This window comes from Silurus meridionalis, chromosome 28 (assembly GCF_014805685.1).
Source record: "Silurus meridionalis isolate SWU-2019-XX chromosome 28, ASM1480568v1, whole genome shotgun sequence".
NCBI classification, from domain to species: Eukaryota; Metazoa; Chordata; class Actinopteri; order Siluriformes; family Siluridae; genus Silurus; species Silurus meridionalis.
In genome coordinates, this window is record NC_060911.1 from 600,001 (window position 1) to 624,063 (window position 24,063).

At 39.3% G+C, this 24,063-nt stretch overlaps 3 protein-coding genes across 3 annotated transcripts in view; 1 reads left to right on the top strand and 2 right to left on the bottom strand.

The window, feature by feature from the left end:
• Window positions 1-4,287, bottom strand: part of LOC124381398 (ankyrin-2-like) — a 47,305-nt gene extending 43,018 nt beyond the window's left edge. Inside the window, exon 1 of the mRNA XM_046843003.1 lies at window positions 3,364-4,287. Within this exon, the coding sequence (XP_046698959.1) occupies window positions 3,364-3,429 (66 nt within the window). The 5' untranslated portion in view covers window positions 3,430-4,287. The remainder of the gene's footprint in view (window positions 1-3,363) is intronic.
• Window positions 4,288-7,252: 2,965 nt separating this feature from the next.
• On the bottom strand, window positions 7,253-12,876 carry LOC124381147 (histone PARylation factor 1). The gene is made up of 8 exons (XM_046842547.1): window positions 12,756-12,876; window positions 11,993-12,179; window positions 11,691-11,874; window positions 11,398-11,496; window positions 9,577-9,724; window positions 9,259-9,346; window positions 8,523-8,695; window positions 7,253-7,615 (listed from the first exon to the last, which is right to left on the bottom strand). The coding sequence occupies exons 1-8, from the start codon at window positions 12,864-12,866 to the stop codon at window positions 7,481-7,483; spliced, it is 1,125 nt and encodes a 374-aa protein (XP_046698503.1). The 5' UTR covers window positions 12,867-12,876; the 3' UTR covers window positions 7,253-7,480.
• Window positions 12,877-22,333: 9,457 nt separating this feature from the next.
• Window positions 22,334-23,299, top strand: cxcl8a (chemokine (C-X-C motif) ligand 8a). The gene is made up of 4 exons (XM_046843190.1): window positions 22,334-22,482; window positions 22,625-22,742; window positions 22,911-22,997; window positions 23,148-23,299. Exons 1-4 carry the CDS (start codon window positions 22,422-22,424, stop codon window positions 23,158-23,160), a joined length of 279 nt encoding a protein of 92 aa, XP_046699146.1. The 5' UTR covers window positions 22,334-22,421; the 3' UTR covers window positions 23,161-23,299.
• Window positions 23,300-24,063: the final 764 nt, after the last annotated feature.

Below are 24,063 nucleotides of genomic sequence, written 5' to 3' on the forward strand. Positions count from 1 at the left end.
TAAACACCAATATATATTATAATTGAAAGTGTGTGTGTGTGTGTGTGTGTGTGTGTGTGTGTATGATGGGGTGCAGACTGAGTTGTGTGTCCCTCTAGTGGTGAAGCTGCAATATCACCTAAACTACTAAAGACAGATAAATCAAAGATAACAGTGTACATAATAGTAATGCATCTCTCTCTCTCTCTCTCTCTCTCACACACACACACACACACACACACACACAGTCCATTAGCAGTGCAGAATGCTGTGTTGTATTTTTGTTCATCCACAATAACAAACTTCCATATGTTATTGATTAGCCCCGCCCCTTAAAGTGTTACAGGAAACTCTGAATAATTAATGACCAACCAATCAAAGTGTAACCATCCTTCTGCTGCTGAATTTCTAAACAGCTTCTGTACATCTTTCTCTCTCTCTCTCTCTCACACACACACACACACACACACACACACACACACACACACACACACACACAGAAAGGAACTGAGGAACTAATAACTTTAGAAGAGGAGGTAGAGAAGCTGAAGAAGCCAAACTGAGGAGGAACTGGTGAGGAAGAAGATGGATTTCCATCTGAGTGTTTTCATCACATTGCTGTGTTTTTCCAAATTATTGCTGCTGCAATACATTTAAAACACTGATGTTCACCTACCTGCTCCTACAGCAGACAACTTCCTCCTTCAAGACACTAACACCATTTACCCACACCATTCACCCCACTCTACTACACACCACACTCTGTAGCCTGATGAGCATCAATTGCACACAAGCTCATGTTGAAGGAGAAGGCTTGTCTGAGCGTGTGGTACCTCAGTGGTTAAAACATTATTAGAAGGTCATCAGTTCAAATCCCATTGCTCTCATTGCCGGGCCATAAACCGCCGAGTTAATAAACATATTATTTCCACCTAATGGTGTCGTCCAAATACCATCCATGTAAACCTGACCATATTTCTCAAAGAACGTACAGACCCTAAAAGCTACAGTCATAAGAACTTCAAAATATTGCTAAAATTAGAAATATGATGTCGTTACAGGATGCAGAAAAACTAGTAGATGCTTTTGTAACATCTAGATTAGACTACTGTAACGCTTTACTGTCTGGGTGTTGGAGTAAGTGCAGAAATAAGCTTCAGTTAGTTCAGAATGCAGCAGCAAGAGTCCTCACTAGATCTAGAAAATATGATCACATCACCCTGTTTTAATCATCTACACTGCTCCCAATTACATCTCACACTGATTATAAAATACTACTACTGACGTATAAAGCACTTAACTATTATGATTTAAACACCTTTTTTCATCAAAAGGTGCAGGTCATTTGTTGGTACTTAGAATAAAACTATTGTTCAACATTCGAGCAGATCTGGAGGAGTTATGCTTTTAGAGTGTTTTGGTAAACAGGGATATTTGGATGTGGTCTCTTACTACCACTGTCTGATGAGGTGCTGCTAGTCCTAACGTCTAACCTGTCCTGCTCCACTCCTTCTGACTTTTCACCTCAAAATCACTCAGTGCTGTTAAAGATGTTCCCTCATGGCTATATTCAAGTCTGTGTGTTTGCTGCTTCCACAAGAACATAGTGGTTGTGGATGGTCACACTTGGATAGCCTAGAGATTTCACTTACTGAAAACAGTATCATTAATTATTCAGTAGATAAGTTCACTTGGAGACGTTAGTCCTCTGGCTAAAAACACTAATTAAATAATACATCACTCTGAAGATCATTGTGATGTTCCTGCACTGCTAGACTCAATAGTAGGAAAACTATGTATTACAATAATATTCAGTGTCATCCTGATGAGGATGGATTTCTCTATTGATGCTGGTTCCTCCCCAGGTTCCTCTCCTTCTTGGGCACTTTATCATCACAGTTATCACATTTATTCTAAGCATTAGTGACTGATCTCTATATTCGGATTTGTTTAAAGTTGTGAAAAAGTTGATTCTTAAAAATCACCTCCTGAGCCACACTTTCTTCATTAATATGCGTAAAGGAAAGTGATGGAAACTATGCTGTTGTAGATAACGGGATCATGGCATTGAGAGGTCAGAGTGTGAGATCAGCAATAGCTTGAGGAAAATGTAAAAACTTTGAGTGGACATAAATAAATAAAACGAGCAGAGATACAGTCAGAAACAGAGAATGTGGTTAGAGAGAAAGAGAGAGAGAAAGAGAGAGACTGCTGAGTCATACGCCATTAACCCAGACTGGACTAAAGAGAGGGCGAGGTCTAATGCTATTTCCTGGAATTAGCCATGTTCATCACAGCTCACTTTAATCATGTGATTTGTTTGATTGTCAGGGTAAATCATTCAATTCAGCACTGGACAGCTCCAGCATCACCGCTCACATACTCACCATTAGCATTAGTGCTGATCATTTCAGCAGAGGAACATCATGAGGAACGACTCCACAAACTCACTCTGATGTGTGAACTCACCCAACACATACAGACACACACACACACACACACACACACACAATTTTACATAATTATCACAACAAGCATCCAACTGAAACTCTTCCTAGTGGGTCATAAGTGTGTGTATTACACAGAACTGGAAGTCCTACCAGAAACAGATGTGTGAGTGTGTTTATAAGACCCCTGGTATAAAGCTGATACACAGATAAATGATGACACAGCATACACATATTTAATAACAATCCCCCAACCACACACACACACACACACACACACACACACACACACACACACACACACACACAGACAGGGAGTGGCAGAGGAAATAGATTGTAATTGTATTTTGTGTGTAGCTAAAACAATGCTCTGATGTGTGTGTGTGTGTGTGTGTGTGTGTGTGTGTGTGTGTGTGTGTGTGTGTGAGAGAGAGAGAGAGAGAGAGAGAGAGAGAGAGAGAGAGAGAGAGAGAGAGAGCACAGTCCATTAGTAAAATTTGATTAAATCTGAAACCATCCTCCCGAACAGGAAGCTGTTTCTCTCTCTCACTCTCACACACACACACACACACACACACACACACACACACACACACACAGTTTCTGAGATATGACATCATCACAGAACTAACATGTGCAGCATTCAGGTACATGTGTGTGTAACACACACACACACACACACACACACACACACACACTGACCTTGTCAGTGGACACTCATTATTAGTAACCAGTGGAATGGGACGTGACTTTGAGGTGGCCAAAGAAATGGAAAGTGTGTTTTTAAAAGCCAAATTCTTAAACACGCCAAAAGCACACATACGAGCACGCGCGCGCGCACACAGCTGTTCGGATGACACACTCATGATCTATCTGACACGAGCGCGAGCGCAAGTCTCCAGGCCAACGCCTCTCCTCCCGCATCCCCCACACTGACCTGGCGCACGCGGCCCTGATGCGGCGGGGATCCTCCCTCCGGCGAACTGCTGCACGACGAGGCCATGTTCCCTCTCACTCACACACACACACGTGCGCGCGCAGCTCCCTGCCCGCGCGCTGATCACAAATAAGAAGACGGAAAGGCTCGTGCGGCCGGTTGGCGCGTCCTCAGCCCCGGTGCATGCTGCTGAATCAGCGCGTGACTGCGGCCTCCGTTCTTCTTCTTCTCCTCCTTCTTTGACCGAGCGGATCGCCAGTCTTCTATAACCGCGTGCGTGCGACAACCGGAATCTCCGCAGCGCGCGCGCCTCTACGCCGCCGATGCTGCAGGGTGAGAGCTCGCGCGTGAGAGAGAACTGATGCTGACAGCGAGAAAGAAGCGGCAGCAGCAGCGGTGATGAAGAAAAAGAAGTAGAAGATAAAGATGATGGAGCACGAGCTCAGACCGGGCGGCACCGCGGGGTTTTCTCCACTCAGTCTCTCGCTCGAGAATAATGATGCACGCACGCACGCGCGCTCACACACATACACACACGCGCGCGCGCGCAAATCGATAAGCAAAGCTTTTAGAGATGGAGAGAGTGGGAGAGGATGTTGTTGTTGTTGATGATGATGATGATGATGATGATGATGATAATAATAATGATGACGATGGAGAAATGTGTTGTTCAGTCAGCAACATAAACACCACATCTGAGAGATGAGACTTTCTGAGAAACATAAGAAAATCCCCCCAAACAATCTGCCCTCCCTCCACCTTATATAATGGGGCAGATGGGGCAGGGGGTTGAGGGTAAAAGCTTGAGGCAGCAACAAAAGTCAGAATTATACAATTAATGTGGTAAAAAGTGACAGCAGCTACAACTAAAGCACCACCATTAACTATCATTAATTACCCACCCAACAACCCACCTAAATACCTACTCTGCCAACACCCCCTCACCACCCCACCCAAACACCCATCTACCCACCCAAAAAAGCCCTCCACCAACCCCCACCTTACCAAACACACCCAAAATAACACTCCACCAAGCCCCACCTTACCAAACACACCCGATCACCCACCTAAAACAACACTACACCCACCTTACCCAAAGAAACACGATTACCCACCTAAAACAACACTCCACCAACCCCGCCTACCAAACACACCCAAAATAACACTCCACCAAGCCCCACCTTACCCAAACAAACCCAATCACCGCCCAAAATAACACTCCACCAACCCCGCCTTACCAAACACACCTGATCACCCACCTAAAACAACACTCCACCAACCCCGCCTACCAAACACACCCAAAATAACACTCCACCAAGCCCCACCTTACCCAAACAAACCCAATCACCCAAAATAACACTCCACCAACCCCGCCTTACCAAACACACCTGATCACCCACCTAAAACAACACTCCACCAACCCCGCCCTACCAAACACACCCAAAATAACACTCCACCAAGCCCCACCTTACCCAAACAAACCCAATCACCCGCCCAAAATAACACTCCACCAACCCCGCCCTACCAAACACACCCAACCCCGCCTTACCCAAAGAAACACGATCACCCACCTAAAACAACACTCCTCAACCAAAAACAGTTTCCACCAAGCATCTCACAGCAATCCCACCCAATTACCCCAAACACACACAAAATCAACTACCAACACACCCACCCAATTACCCCTAACACATACTCACAACCACCAACACACCCACCCAATTACCCCAAACACATACTCACAACCACCAACACACCCACCCAATTACCCCTAACACATACAACCACCAACACACCCACCCAATTACCCCAAACACATACTCACAACCACCAACACACCCACCCAATTACCCCCTAACACATACTCACAACCACCAACACACCCACCCAATTACCCCCTAACACATACTCACAACCACCAACACAACCACCCAATTACCCCCAAACATACACAAAATCAACTACCAACACAATCTGCATCTTGAAGGAAAAACTCCCTGAGATGCAGAAGGAAGAAACCTTGAGAGGAACCAGACTCAAGAAAGAACCTCATCCTCATTGGGGTTCCACCGAATGTCCAATTATTACAGATAAACGATGTTGAGGTGCAGTGATGGAGATCAGAGCAAACTGTAGTCTTGAGTCAGTGTAGCAGACTGTTGATATTAACTACAGTCCAAATCCATCCTCAAAGCTCCCGTTTTCGAATTTCATGGATCTTCAAGGTGTTGAGAAACATCTCCAGCTGCACAGAGTGGCCTTCAGTCGAAGAGAACATCGTCCAGAGGCAGACCAGGATGAAGTGGGAAGATCCAAGGAGGGAAGAGGAGCAGGAACAGTGTTCACTGGAACCTCAGGAGCATGTTTAACTCGACCGAGAGAGAGAGAGAGAGAGAGAGAGAGGGTGACGGGAAGAGAAGGATATGGATTATTAAGTCTCCTGATTGTTGTATGAAAGTTAATGTCACTGTGCAGTTTGGACTCTGGTAAGATTCACTCTGGCAGCAGAACTAAAAGGGAGAAGCAGAAGGAAACACAGACATGAGGATCTCTGGGATAAGAGGCGACCCACCACACCACCATCAACAAACCTGAGTGAGCGTGTGAGAGTGAGGAGACGACAGCATCCAAATATCCCAGTTCACCAAACACTCCATATCCATGATCCCTCCAGATCTGCTCCTTTACCTCACAAACACCTACTGACTAAACACTCCACTAAATAAATATGTGTTCAGCCTCGACTTGAACACTGAGACTGTGTCTGAGTCCCGAACACTGATTGGAAGGTTGTTCCAAAACTGTGGGGTTTATAAGAGAAACATCTGCCCCCTGCTGGAGTCTTCATTATTTGAGGTACCAACAAATAGCCTGCACCTTTTGATCTAAGTAGGCGTGGAGGATCATCCTGGTACAGAAGTTCACTCAGATACTGCGCGTGAGAGCGTTAAGTGCTTTATACGTCAGTAGTAGTATTTTATAATCAGTGTGAGATGTAATTGGGAGCAGTGTAGATGATTAAAACAGGGCTGATGTGCTCATATTTTCTAGATCTAGTGAGGACTCTTGCTGCTGCATTCTGAACTAACTGAAGCTTATTTCTGCACTTACTCCAACACCCAGACAGTAAAGCGTTACAGTAGTCTAATCTAGATGTTACAAAAGCATCTACTAGTTTTTCTGCATCCTGTAACGACATCATATTTCAAATTTTAGCAATATTTCTAAGGTAAAAGAAGGAGATCCTGGTGATATTATTCACGTGAGACTCAAAGGAAAGACTCGGGTCAATAATCACACCAAGGTCTTTGACTGCTGTACACACTGAAACAGAAACACCATCCAGAGATGCTACAGAATCAGAAAGTTTACTTCTAGCTGCATGTGGTCCTAGTAAAAGTACTTCTGTCTTATCTGAGTTGAGCAGAAGAAAGTTATTAAGCATCCACTGTCTAATGTCCTTTACACACTCCTCAACATTGTTAAGCTGATCTCGCTCATCTGGCTTTGCTGAAATATACAGCTGTGTATCATCAGCATAGCAATGGAAGCGAATCCCATGTTTATGTAGCAGCAGATAGAAAGAGAAAAGCAGAGGGCCTAAGACAGATCCTTGAGGAACACCAAACTTTACCTCAGAGAGTGTGGAGAACTCACCATTTACATCAACAAACTGATAGCGATCAGTCAGATAAGACCTGAGCCAGGAGAGAGCTGTTCCCTTTATTCCAACAACGTTCTCAAGTCTAGCAAGCAGTAGAGTATGATCAAACACCCCCCATACACACACAATCTACACCTCACACCCACCCAGTTACCCCCAAACACACACACACACACACTTTACACCCAGACATTACACACACAGAGAAAAAGACCACAGTAAAGATCACATTGAAGAAAACTTTATTAAACTTTAAACGTGATACACCACCTCGCACTCACACACACACACACACACACACACACACACACACACACACACACACACACACACACATCCAGACAAAATGAGAACTAAAACAAGAACTTGTTTGATGAACAAATTTCTTCTTTTTCTGTAATGTGGCTCCGCCCTGAAATAAACATATACATACTGCAGATGTGACTCCGCCCGTCATACAGCTGGCAGCTGATCGAGGTTGGCATGGGAACGGTTCGCTAGATGTGCCTTTATGATGTCAGCAAACACGCCCCTCTGAAGCAGTGTGTATGCCATAGGCAGCAGCTGGCCAATCACCTTTGAGAAATACTGCTCACACACACACACACACACACACACACACACACACACACACACACACACACACAAAATCACGAGTGTGTGATCAGTATATTGTATAATACAAGAGCACGTGTAATGTGTATGTATTACTAAGTGTGTTTTTGCGCTACAACAATCTGCTTTAACATTAAAACCACCATCCAGCAACATGTTCTTAATGCTGATGTGCAGAATGCAGGAAAAATGGGTCTGAGAGCCCATGCTGACCCTGTAGACCACCCAAAGCTCTTACAATGAAGAGGTGAACATCAGAGCAGGACCATGGAACAAAAGAAGGAAGGAGGAGGAGGTCTGGTCTGATGAACCACACTTTTTTCCATCATGTGGGGGCTGTGTGTGTGTGTCTGTGTGTGTGTGTCTGTCTTACCTGAGGAACTGATAGACCAGAATGCACTATGTGAAAAAGAAGAGCCAATAGAGGCAGTGTGATGTTCTGGGTGATGTTCTGCTTGGAAACCTTGGGATCTGGCATTATGAGTGAGTGTGCGTGTTTTGTGTACATTATAATTCTGTGTATTGTAGTGCGTGTGTGCATTATGAGTGTGTGTATTGTGTGTGCATTACCAGTGTGTGTTCTAATGTGTGTGTGTGTATTGTGTGTACATTACCAGTGTGTGTTCTAATGTGTGTGTATTGTGTGTACATTACCAGTGTGTGTTCTAATGTGTGTGCATTAAGAGTGTGTTATGTGTGCATGATTGTGTATAGTGTGTGCATTATAGTTGTGTATTACCAGTGTGTGTGCATTATGAGTGTGTTGTGAGAGTATGTGAGCATTACGAGTGTGTGTATTGTGCATACTATAAGTGTGCATTAGGAGTGCACTTTCTGTGAGAGTACAGTGTGTGTGTGTGTGTGTGTGTGTGTTCCTCACGTGCGAGCCGTAACAGAAGAGGTCGATGCCGAGTTCGAAGCCCATGCCGTAATCACATTCATCGTTAGCAAACTGTACAAACGTCATTATTTCTTGTAGAGGCCCGAAGGCTTTCATCCTCTTCTCATCATCCTCAGCCTCCACAATCGCCTTGCAGATCCTCTTCAATCCAGCTACACACACACACACACACACACACACACACACACACAGAGCATAAAGAATAAGAGACAAATAGAGATACAGAAACATTAGATTAGGGGTTAGAGAGCGATGGGGTTAGGGAGTGTAGGGATTAGAAAGTGTAAAGATTAGGGAGTGTAGGGATTAGAGAGTGTAGGGATTAGAGAGTGTAAAGATTAGAGAGTGTAGGGATTAGAGAGTGTAGGGATTAGAGAGTGTAGGGATTAGAGAGTGTAAAGATTAGAGAGTGTACGGATTAGAGAGTGTACGGATTAGAGAGTGTAAAGATTAGGGAGTGTAGGGATTAGAGAGTGTAGGGATTAGAGAGTGTAAAGATTAGGGAGTGTAGGGATTAGAGAGTGTAGGGATTAGAGTGTAGGGATTAGGGAGTGTAGGGATTAGGGAGTGTAGGGATTAGAGAGTGTAGGGATTAGAGAGTGTAGGGATTAGGGAGTGTAGGGATTAGGGAGTGTAGGGATTAGGGAGTGTAAAGATTAGGGAGTGTAGGGATTAGGGAGTGTAGGGATTAGAAAGTGTAAAGATTAGAGAGTACCGTCAGACTCAGGGAGTTCTCGATATCCTACGTCGTTTTTGTCAATAGGAACCACAATGCCTGCCCCATGAAATGTTTTACTGACCACCTGAGAAACACGCGCACACACACACACACACACACACACACACACACACACACACACACACACAGACAGACTGTGGGTTTAGCTGGGAAACTGTGCACGCGTGTGGAAACACAAAAAGCAAAGTGAGTGCCCCCATGTTAAAGTCACAAACTACTACATTGCACTCTATTCTGTGTGTGTGTGTGTGTGTGTGTGTGTGTGTGAGAGAGAGAGAGAGAGAGAGAGAGAACCTTCTTTTCTCTTTGCTTCATGGCTTTGGTTTTCTGCTCCAAGGGCAAACCCAGATGCTCCGCCTCCTTCTTTAACTCCACCTCTAATATCTCCAGAGCTTCATTGCCCCGCCCACTCTTCTCACGCTTCTTTCTTTGTATTAGTAACCTGAGAAGGGAGAGAGGGGGAGAGAGAGAGGGGGAGAGAGAGAGAGAGAGAGAGAGAGAGAGAGAGAGAGAGAGAGAGAGAGAGAGAGGGGAGAGAGAGAGAGAAGGGGGGTCAACAGCAAATCATCTCCACATCACACCTCCTCGTCTATGCTTCACACTGGGAACCATACTCTGTGTGTGTGTGTGTGTGTACCTGTATTATTGTAGAGAGTGTACCGATTAGAGAGTGCAGGGATTAGGGAGAGTGCAGGGATTAGGGAGTGTAGGGATTAGGGAGTGTGCAGGGATTAGGAGTGTGTAGGAATTAGGGAGTGTGTAGGGATTAGGGGTGTGTAGGGATTAGGGAGTGTGTAGGGATTAGGAGTGTGTAGGGAGTGTGTAGGATTAGGAGTGTGTAGGGAGTGTGTAGGGATTAGGAGTATAGGGATTAGGGAGTGTAGGGATTAGGGAGTGTGTAGGGATTAGGGAGTGTATAGGGATTAGGGAGTGTGTAGGGATTAGGGAGTGTGTAGGGATTAGGGAGTGTGTAGGGATTAGGGAGTGTGTAGGGATTAGGGAGTGTGTAGGGATTAGGGAGTGTGTAGGGAGTGTGTAGGGATTAGGGAGTATAGGGATTAGGGAGTGTGTAGGGATTAGGGGTGTGTAGGGATTAGGGAGTGTGTAGGATTAGGGAGTGTAGGGATTAGGTGTGTAGGGATTAGGGAGTATAGGGATTAGGGGTGTGTAGGGATTAGGGAGTGTGTAGGGATTAGGGGTGTGTGTAGGGATTAGGGAGTGTGTAGGGATTAGGGAGTGTGTAGGGATTAGGGAGTGTGTAGGGATTAGGGAGTGTGTAGGGATTAGGGAGTATAGGGACAAAAAGACAGTTTCCACTGATCTACTGTCCATTCCTTGTGTTTCTTGGCCCGAACAAGTCTCTTCTGCAGTAATGGTTTCTTTATTGCAATTTGACCATGAAGGTCTGACTCATACAGTCTCCTCTGAACAGTGAATGATGAAATATTTCTGCATGAATAATTGATCTAAATCGGTGGTTTCTGAGGCTGGTTCTTCTAATAAACGTATCCTCTGCAGCAGAGGAGGCTCTTGGTCTTCCGTCCCTGGGACGTTTCATCATAGCGTTTGATGGTTTTGGATTCTGCATTTGGGAATCTATTTAAAGTTGGTGAGAATTTTGAGATTGACTGAGCTTCATTTCTTAAAGTAATGATGGATCTTTTCTCTTTCCTTAACTGAGTGTTTCCTGATGTGGATCTGTACAGTAGTTTGTAGCAGCACTAATAGTGATGGTGATTCTGTTCTCACACTTTCCTCTGCACAACACAGATGATGTTCTTAAGCACATTTAGAAGGTAAGAAATGTCACAAATGAGCTCTTGATAAAACACACCTGTGACCCAAAACCCACTCCAGGTGACACCTCGTGATTCTGATGAGAGAACACCAGGAGTTTGCAGAGCAGCATCAAAGCTACATGGAGCAACTTTGGACAATCGAAAATATAAAACGTTCTGGGATTTAACACGTTTTTGTTTACTACAGAATTCCAGACGTTTTCTTTTATAGTCTGGATTCTTCAGTATTAATGTACAAATGTGTTATTTAGAGTGTGTACAAATGTGTGTTTTTGACTGGTACAGTGTGTGTGTGTGATTTAGAGTTGAAGCTTACAGCACTGCAGCAAAGAGGTTCTCCCCCATCTGTGTAATGGTACAGCCATTACTCGCCTCATTCTCACCCACAAACACCGGCAGGGCATCTGGACTATCTCTACACACACACACACACACACACACACACACACACACACACACACACACACACACACACACACACAGAGTTAAGCAGACTTTCTAACATTCAAGGTGCGGATGAGTGGACGTGTGTGTGTGTGTGTGTGTGTGTGTATATACCTGTAATATTCCAGGTGCAGGTGTGAGACTTGTGCATGTGTGTGTGTGTACCTGTAGTATCCCAGGTGCAGGTTTGTGGACGTGTCCCCCTGGAGGACGGTCTGAAACTCAGGTGGATCATAGTAATGTCTCCAGTGTAAGTGGAAGTTGGGTCTTGAGGTACCATGAGTGTGTTTACCGCACACAATATCAAACGGCCCGACTAGACGCACACCCACAGAGTCCTGCAGGGCATCTATACACACACACACACACACACACACACACACACACACACACACACGTAACAAGCGTTACCGCCCTGCCCCTATAATGCCCCCTTGCTACTGCAGACTATACTGTGAGTGTGTTACCTTGAGGGTTATCTGGACACCTCTGGCGGCAAAAATCCCAGAAGTGGTAGAAGTCGCGAGGCATGTGCAGGCTGTACAGATCCTCCACCTCGTTCCTCACCTGCTCAGGTACTAAAGACTCCGCCCTCTGACTAGGCCCCGCCTCCGGCTCCTCCTCATTCCGCCCTCGTTTGGTGTCTCCGTTCACCTGCTCATTAACATGGCAGAGCACAATCACAGGTGTGTGTGTGTGTGAGAACATGTACGTATATCTTTATCCCATACTACACTGTATATTACTATATATATATATATATATATATATATATATCTCCACACTCTGATTAACTACTGCACCTTCTGTACATTAATCACTCTCCCCCTGTGCATGTACTTTACACGATGATAAAGTCAAAGTCAAATCGAGTCGAATCTCAGCACATGTTAGATCTGTCAGTGATCACAGAGGGGAGCGCACTGCGCATGCGCACTAACATGCAGTCAAGACACTAATGTTCAGAATTAAGAAACTTATGGAAATCACCCGAAACTGATTTAAATCTAAATAATAATCATTTACGATATAAAATAATTTTATCACGATTTGTGAAGGTTATTAAGCCCCGCCCCCTTGAACAGCCGGCTACATTACAACTCCTTCATGTTTCTATTTGTAAATAAACGAGTTCTTAAAAACTTCTTATAAAAGATCAAATACTTCTTTTAAACTTCAGCCAATAAATAAATCCGTTCACACGCAGCGGCTCCGTGTTTTTCTCCTCACCCGAGCTGCAGATTTGGATTTTCTTTTCCCGCGTCCCGCCATGTTTCTCCTCGTCCTCTCTACGCAGCCTAACGCAGTGACGTCATGACGCACAAGGCGCCTTCGGCCCATATCCGGAACACAGCTCCACTTCCGGTTCGAAGATGATGATGATGATTATGATTATTATTATTATTATTATTATTATTATTATTATTATTATTATTATTATTATTATAAACTAAAACATTTAACATGCATACAGTCATGAAATATTACAAACATAATACTCACATTTTCTAGGAGAAAAGGAAAAGAAGAAAGAAAGAAAGAAAGAAAGAAAGAAAGAAAGAAAGAAAGAAAGAAAGAAAGAAAGAAAGAAAGTCAGGTTTAAAGTGAGATGTTGATTTATATTTCTGTATAAAACGAAGGTAATAATATTGAAATATTTTTTTCCATTATATTAATTTTAGATCCAGTCAACAAAGTAAATAAAAATTCAACCTCAACCTTAAATATAAACATTCATTCAAAAGAAAAGATGCAGAACAGTTTCAACATCTGTTCCACAAAAAACACTAAATTCAGGAGATCAGCTGGAGGAACTGCTCAGATGGATCAATTTTCAATCTCCTGCCTGTTGATATTCCCAAAAATTTATTCCAGAAACATTATAGTGAAATGTAGCAGGACAATAAATCATCTGAAAAGCTATTATTTATATCTGCAATATCAATACAATTTAACATATAAGATCTCTTTTCTACTTACTTTCACTGAATCTCTACAAATCTCTCACAAATCCTGCTACAATATGATATACTTTATTATACAACACAACACTACACAACACAACACTACAATACGATATACTTTATTATACAACACAACACAACACTACACAACACAACACTACAATCGATATACTTTATTATACAACACAACACAACACTACACAACACAACACTACAATACGATATACTTTATTATACAACACAACACAACACTACACAACACAACACTACAATACGATATACTTTATTATACAACACAACACTACACAACACAACACTACAATACGATATACTTTATTATACAACACAACACAACACTACACAACACAACACTACAATACGATATACTTTATTATACAACACAACACTACACAACACAACACTACAATACGATATACTTTATTATACAACACAACACAACACTACACAACACAACACTACAATACGATATACTTTATTATACAACACAACACAACACTACACAACACAACACTACAATATTTATATACTTTATTATACAACACAACACTACACAACACAACACTACAATATATATACTTTATTATACAACACAACACAACACTACAACACAACACTATAATATATACTTTATTATACAACACAACACTACACAACACAACACTACAATACGATATACTTTATTATACAACACAACACAACACTACACAACACAACACTACAATAATATATATACTTTATTATACAACACAACACAACACTACACAACACAACACTACAATACGATATACTTTATTATACAACACAACACAACACTACACAACACTACAATACGATATACTTTATTATACAACACAACACAACACTACACAACACAACACTACAATATTTATATACTTTATTATACAACACAACACAACACTACACAACACAACACTATAATATTTATATACTTTATTATATAACACAACACAACACTACAATATATACTTTATTATAACACAACACAACACTATAATATTTATATACTTTATTATACAACACAACACAACACAACAACACAACACTATAATATTTATATACTTTATTATACAACACAACACAACACTACACAACACTACAACACAACACTATAATATATACTTTATTATAACACAACACAACACAACAACACTACAATATTTATATATACTTTATTATAACACAACACAACACTATACAACACAACACACACTACACAACACAACACTACAATATATACTTTATTATACAACACAACACAACACTACACAACATAACACTATAATATTTATATATACTTTATTATATAACACAACACAACACAACACTATACAACACAACACTATAATATTTATATATACTTTATTATATAACACAACACAACACTATACAACACAACACACACAACACTACAATAATATATATACTTTATTATATAACACAACACAACACACACTACACAACACAACACTAACACAACACTATAATATATACTTTATTATAACACAACACAACACTATACAACACAACACTATACAACACAACACTACAATATATACTTTATTATACAACACAACACTATACAACACAACACAACACTATACAACACAACACTACAATATATACTTTATTATACAACACAACACAACACTACACAACACAACACTACATAATACGATATACTTTATTATACAACACAACACACAACACAACACTACACAACACAACACTACATAATACGATATACTTTATTATATACAACACAACACAACACTACACAACACAACACTACAATCGATATACTTTATTATACAACACAACACAACACTACACAACACAACACTATAATATTTATATACTTTATTATACAACAACACAACACAACACTACACAACACAACACTATAATATTTATATACTTTATTATACAACATAACACAACACTACACAACACAACACTACAATACGATATACTTTATTATACAACACACAACACTACACAACACAACACTACAATACGATATACTTTATTATACAACACAACACAACACACAACACAACACTACAATCGATATACTTTATTATACAACACAACATAACACTACACAACACAACACTATAATACGATATACTTATTATACAACACAACACAACACTATACAACACAACACTACAATACGATATATTTATTATACAACACAACACAACACAACACTACACAACACAACACTACAATACGATATACTTTATTATACAACACAACACAACACTACACAACACAACACTACAATACGATATACTTTATTATACAACACAACACAACACTACACACAACACTACATAATACGATATACTTTATTATACAACACAACACAACACTACACAACACAACACTAATAATATATACTTTATTATAACACAACACAACACAACACAACACTAACACAACACTATAATATTTATATACTTTATTATATACAACACAACACAACACTAACACAACACTATAATATATATATACTTTATTATACAACACAACATAACACTACACAACACAACACTATAATATTTATATACTTTATTATACAACACAACACAACACTACACAACACAACACTAATAATATATATACTTTATTATACAACACAACACAACACTACACAACACAACACTATAATACGATATACTTTATTATACAACACAACACAACACTACACAACATAACACTATAATATTTATATACTTTATTATACAACACAACACAACACTACACAACACAACACTATAATATTTATATACTTTATTATACAACACAACACAACACTAATAACACAACACTATAATAATATATACTTTATTATATAACACAACACAACACAACACTACACAACACAACACTATAATAATATACTTTATTATACAACACAACACAACACTACACAACACAACACTATAATATTTATATACTTTATTATACAACACAACACAACACTACACAACACAACACTATAATATTTATATACTTTATTATACAACACAACACAACACTACACACAACACAACACTATAATAATATATACTTTATTATACAACACAACACAACACTATACAACACAACACTACAATATTTATATATACTTTATTATATACAACACAACACAACACTACATAACACAACACTATAATACGATATACTTTATTATACAACACAACACAACACTACACAACACTATAATACGATATATACTTTATTATACAACACAACACAACACTACACAACACAACACTATAATATTTATATACTTTATTATAACACAACACAACACAACACTACACAACACAACACTATAATAATATACTTTATTATACAACACAACACAACACTACACAACACAACACTAATAATACGATATACTTTATTATACAACACAACACAACACTATAATACGATATACTTTATTATACAACACAACAACACAACACTATAATATTTATATACTTTATTATATACAACACAACACAACACTACACAACACAACACTAATAATACGATATATACTTTATTATACAACATAACACAACACTACATAACACAACACTATAATATTTATATACTTTATTATACAACACAACACAACACTACATAACACAACACTACACAACACAACACAACACTAACACAACACTACAATACGATATACTTTATTATACAACATAACACAACACTACAACACAACACTACAATACGATATACTTTATTATACAACACAACATAACACAACACAACACTACAATACGATATACTTTATTATACAACACAACCCAACACAACACAACACAACACAACACAACACAACACTACAATACGATAAACTTTATCAATTGTCAGAAAAACGACTTCTAATACAAAGCATTACAGATAAATACAAAAATAAACAAACACTCATCATAAACAGTTATTTATATTTGATTTTCTTTTAAAAATATATTGATGTTTTATCTTGTGTGCGTGTTTAATCGTTATTTTGTTGATTCTTCAATGTTTTTGCTCTAAAACTCTGTTATTATTTATTTATTTATTTACACAGAAATTAATAAAGCACGCAATTCAGTTCCCGGTTTCACCGCACGGTGGCAGCACTAGGGCTGTACCCTGTATATAATGTGCGGTATTGTAAACTATGTCCTAACTAAACACGTATAACAGATAAAATCGTGTTTATTTGAAGCCTGGAGTCATGAACACGTGTGTCAATGCCTCAATGCTTCAGGTTTCATCATTCTTTTTTAAACACTGGTGGTCCAATTTTTTTAATAAAATTATTGTGTAATTCTGGACAAAATCCCAGCAAAATGTTTAGCATTCTGCAAACAATTTGATCTTAACCACTGAGCTTCCACGTGATTTTCAGTCCTTCAGCTGCTCACGTCTTATTTCTGGGAACAATTTCTGAGCTCTTTTCAGTTGAAGCCTCTGAGTCTTCTGATGCTTCTGAATCTTTAACTAGCTCGCTTTTGAATTAATACAAAAGTGATTTTCTGCCCTGAAAACCCTAATAATTCTGATAAACTCACCCTGTTGTGGAAACTCGAGTCATGGATATTCCACTACTTGTATAGTGAAGATCCTTTAACCTGGTGCTCATGAGACTGTACTTTAAATGTTAAGTTCAGTGTCCTCGAATAAAATCCCCACTGGAACATGAAGAATAGAACTGTGATGATCAGACACCCAGTGAAGACACAAGAATTAATGTAATGATTTTGATCCTGCATTAAAGGTTCAATTTTAATACATATTTATCAGAAGTCCCAAAAATGTGTAAATCTTTTATTTATTTATAATATTTATACATTTTCCATATTCATTTACATAAATATACAAGTTCATTTACATAAATATACACGTTCATTTACATAAATATACAAGTTCATTAACATAAATATACACGTTCATTTACATAAATATACACGCTCATTTACATGAATATACACGCTCCTTTACATAAATACACACGTTCATTAACATAAATATACACGTTCATTTACATAAATATACACATTCATTTACATAAATATACACGTTTATTTACATAAATATACACGTTCATTTACATAAATATACACGTTCATTTACATAAATATACATGTCCCTGGAAAGCACTTGATACACAATTTTGAAAGAATGCAATAATAAAAATTCGGCTTTCTAATGTAATACAAAGCCGTGTTTCTTTATTGAAGTTCAAAAACAAAAAAAATGTTCTTGCCCTCATTCCATCCAAGATGCAGATGATTTAGTTTCTTTATCTGATAAAATTAGCAGAAATGTAGCCTTGCATCAGCTGCTTATTAATGGATCCTCTACAGTGAATAAAAACAGCCCAATAATCCACAAGTAATAGATTTGTTTCTTACAAACTCACAGCTTTTCTCTTCACGAGATGGTAACTGGAAGACTGTGGATTATTGTAATGTTGTTATCAGCACCGTCGTCTCTCATTCCAGAGACGTAAAGCTCCATTTCTCCAAATCTACTCCCATGAACAATCAAACTCATCTACATGTTCATTTCCAATAACAACACCTTCGTACCTCATTTACCCCAAAAGTGTGCACTTCTGAATTCTGCCCCACTGGCACATTGTGTTCCTCTCTTTCCTCACAGTGTTTTGAGGGTGAGGACATTTCAAGCAAATTTTCATTTTAAGGTAAACTTTTGCTTTAAAATCAACATGACAAAACACTTCTGTGAGCACCAGCGGCTCTTTAAAGGTAAACAGGGTAGAAACAGATGCAGACTCCAGACCCCTGAGCAGGACAGCAATGATAAACAAGTGAATAAAAACCTACACAGGATACACACATCATTCATCTACTCATCTTCCTGCTCTTTATTCTCCTCTGCTGATTCAGTCTTTTAGTGTTTGTGTATAATGATGATTTCATAACAACTAACACATCAATCCCATGACTACTCTGATGCTGACTGAGCACTTTTGGGAAATTCCTGTTTTTTATTTCCTCCATAGTGTCACGTCTCACACCACCCTGATTACTGACAAACATATGACGTACTGATGCAGTTCAAATGCACTCAAAGAGCTAAAAAAACCTTCTGAACACCTCTGGAATGAAGGTGAACGCTGACTGCACCCCAGGCTGAATGAATCTCCACAAACATCTAGTGGAACATCTTCACAGAAGAGTGGAGCTCATTATTATTAGATATGGGAACTAAATGTGGAATGAGATGTTTGAAAGCAACTAACAATTTTATGGTCAGGTGTCCACAAACCTTTGGTTGTATGAGTGTGTGTGTGTGTGTGTGTGTGTGTGTGTGTGTGTGTGTGTGTGTGTGTGTGTGTGTGTGTGTGTGTGTGTGTGTGTGTGTAAGAAACAGGGAGTTACGCAATGATTCACACTTCCTGCTTGACATGTGGATTAGAACAGAACTCCTCAGCAGTGAGTGTGTACGTGTTTGTACAGGATTGCTAATGTGTGTGAATTCTGCACTTGCACAATTATTTACATTTACACCCCCCACCTCCATGACCCCAAACACCCATCACCTCCCTGTGTCCCCACACACCAATGCCTTCATGTCCCCAAACACCTATTGCGTGACTGTACCCCAAACACCCATCGTCTCCCTGTGTCCCCAGATACCCATCGTCTCCCTGTGTCCCCAGCAGAGGAGGGAAGTAACGAAATACAAATACTTTGTTACTGTACTTCAGTAGATTTTTTTTGGTATCAGTTTTTTACTCCATTATTTATTTTTCAGACTTTTTACTTTTACTCATTACATTTTTACACAAATATCTGTACTTTTTACTTCTTACATTTTTTTTTCTGTACTTTTTCAATCCACTGGTGTATAAAATCCTGACTCTCACCCACCACAGATCTCTGCTTGTGTTCTATATGTGGATCTTCAGCCTGGACACATTCATTAGGTAACAACATTTTTAATTCGTTTTGTATTAATATATATAAAAATATTAAATAAAATAAAAAATAATAATAATAATAAAAATGATTGTAAACGGCACTAAATGTTATTAATGCGCTCAATTCAGTGCTCATTTCTGTTTTTACCATTTTAATTAAATAAATAAATAAATAAATAAATAAATAAATACAAAAGAGGAGAAATTAAAACCTTTGGCAAAACATACACTTATTCACGACGCCAAGTCTCAAATCAAACACCAAACCCGCTATGTTGTACACAATTTACCCTCTAGGGGGCGTTTTGTGGGTTTTTCCCTCATAATGGCGACACAAACTTAAATTACTGTCTTTATTGATCGTACAGATAAAAACAATTCATCATTCAAATCTGTAAAATCTCTATAAATATATATAAAAGCTTCTTGACTTGAAAAGGTGCAGTTTCTCCAGTGTCACCTCATTAAATGTCCGTGTGGAAACATAGCAAAGGTTCTGTTTGGTGTCTTTTTTGGTGATTTACGTCATTAAACCACCATTTTTACTTTAAATTATTTACAAGAACTTTTTATCTTCATGCTCTATGTTGCATCCATATTTCTCCATGTCCATGTTGCATAAAGTATTAAAAACAAGAAGTAATAATATATGGTAGATTTAGAACAGATAGAAATGTGCGATATAGTTGTGATTAAATATTGAATTTAAATAATAACCTCTGTACAATTATACATACAATGTACATATTACAGTATACCTTTATTACTTCTCATTACATCTGCACTACTTTTATCTAGATGTATCTTTATATCTTTATATCCTCACTGTACATTCTGCCCAACATTTCACATTCATGTATATATGTGTGTATAATGTGTGCGTATGTATGTGTGTATATAATGTGTGTGTTTGTGTGTGTGTATATATATATTAGACTTGTTTATTCAGCTTGCACATTTTTTAAATGTCATAATATTATAACCTTCCACTTCTGCACATTTACTCTTCAATGCCATCGCCTTAGAACATCTACCTGTACTTCTTAATGATGTCCACACATCTCTGCACTGCTACAGCCTTTACATTTATTCACTGTAAATACGTTACATGTTTATCTGCACTATTTGCACGATTGCTGCTTTTAATTGCTGTGTACCTGCACAATGCAACAACTCTATCTATCTATCTATCTATCTATCTATCTATCTATCTATCTATCTATCTATCTATCTATCTATCTATCTATCTATCTATCTAATATGATGTGAGGTCCAGTTAACAGCTAAAACAGGTAGAAGTAATAACTACTTTTTACTTAAGTACATGTCTGAGCCAAAACTTCTTTACTTTCACTTGAGTAAAAAAGTATAATCAGTACTTCAACTTTTACCCGAGTATTTTAAAACATGAGGATCTGTACTTCTACTTAAGTAAAGGGTGTGTGTACTTTTGCCACCTCTGGTCCCCAGACATCATCGTCTCCCTGTGTCCCTAAACACCGTCACCTCCACGTCACAAAACTGCATGTTCCCTTCCACCTTTAACACTAACCTCCAACATCCCGCATCAAACTTCCAATCTTAAGTTTGCATCAGCTTGGCTTTTCCTTCCTGTACACACACACACACACACACACACACACACACACACACACACACACACACACACACATTTTGTGTAAAGGTGTGTGCACACTTTAAAAATTCCATGTGATCAGTTTTGTTGACTTGCATATGAATGATTTCATCACTGTGATCAAAAAGGTTTGTGACCACAGACTTTCCCTACCACAAAGTTGTGCAACACACACAATGACTCACACAGAGGGGTTTATAACTGTGCCTGCCTCACACACTCTCACAAACTCTCACACACTCTCACACACTCTCACACACACCTGATACAGAACACCGAGGACAAGCCTATAGCAATACATTTTAATGATGAACTGCATCATGCTTTCTGTCTTTGTGTGCCTGTGCTTCATTACCCTGACTGCAGGTAAGCTAACACACACACACACACACACACACACACACACACACACACACACACACAGAGTAACTCCAAAGTTGAAATATCTTTATCATTTAAATTGCACTTGGCTCACACTGTTTATGTTTATGATGTTGTGTGTTTACAGGAATGAGTGTTGAACCACGATGCCGCTGTAGTGGGTTTGAGAGTCGACGTGTTGGAAAGATGATCGATCGTGTTGAACTTTTCCCCCCGAATCCACACTGCACACACACAGAGATCATGTGAGTCTCCACACTGACACACCAACACTGCTACTACTGAGTCTGACTGAGTATAAACATTAATTACACTGATTTCCCTCTGTCTGTGTGTCTCTCTGTGTGTGTGTGTGTGTGTGTGTGTGTGTGTGTGTGTGTGTGTGTGTGTGTGTGTGTGTGTGTGTATATCAGAGCCACAATGAAGCACAGCGGTCAGCAGATCTGTCTGGACCCTAAAGCACCATGGGTAATGAAGGTGATTGAAAAGATCATGGCAAAGTAAGAACCATTCATTCTCCCTGCCATACACACACACACACACACACACACACACACACACACACACACACACACACACACATTTATATACAGCAGTATTTCAGTTGATATTTGAGGCATTGCATTAATTTAGTGTTTTGTGTTTTGCAGCCGTTCGCCCTGAAAATCCAACCTGCACTATCTACTGTTATTATGTGTGTGTGTATGTGTGTGTATGTGTGGGTATGTGTGTGTGTGTGTGTGTGTGTGTGTGTTTTCAAGTCTGTAAAATAATTTATTTATGTATTTATATATTTTGTCATTATTTATTGTTCTGTTGATTTTGAAATAAATTATATTAATGAATAAATTATAACGTGAGTCATGTGATGACGCTGCATTTTGGATCAGTTCCAGAGAAGGAATGTCTTTCAGTTGCAGACCTGCCAGGAGTCATTTGTAATAGTGTGTTGTAATAATGGGAGATGACGAGGGACTGAACAAGTCGTGTGCTGTATAGACACAAATGAAACCTCCTAATGTTGTAAAGGAGAAATCCACACGAGTGTGAGATTAGTACTGTGAGAACAGATACACAGATGACTAGATGTTTAAATCGGGTACTAGTATGTGACCAGTTTTATAGATTTGTAATTGTATATTATTTGGGGCATATAAATAATAACAAAAACCAAGCCATGAGATCAAAGGAACTGCCTCCAGAACTCATTGTTGCACAAATCTGGGGAAGTCTATAAAACATCTCTGCTGCACTGAAGATTCCCAAAGCACAGTGACCTCCACTATTCTCAAAAGGATGATGTGTGGCACAACCAAGACTCTTCCAAGAGCTGGTCACCCCGGCCAAACTGCACAATTACGGAAAGAAGGGGTTTGTAAGAGAGGAGACCAAGAACCTGATGATCTCTTTGACTTAGCTCCGCAGACCCTGTGTGGAGATGCACAAAGTTCCTGAAGGACAACCATCACTGCAACCCTCCTCTGATCTGGGCTTTATGGTAGATGAAAGATTTTCCTCAGTGCAAAATCCATGGAAGCCCTCTAGACGTTTGCCAGCAGGCACCTG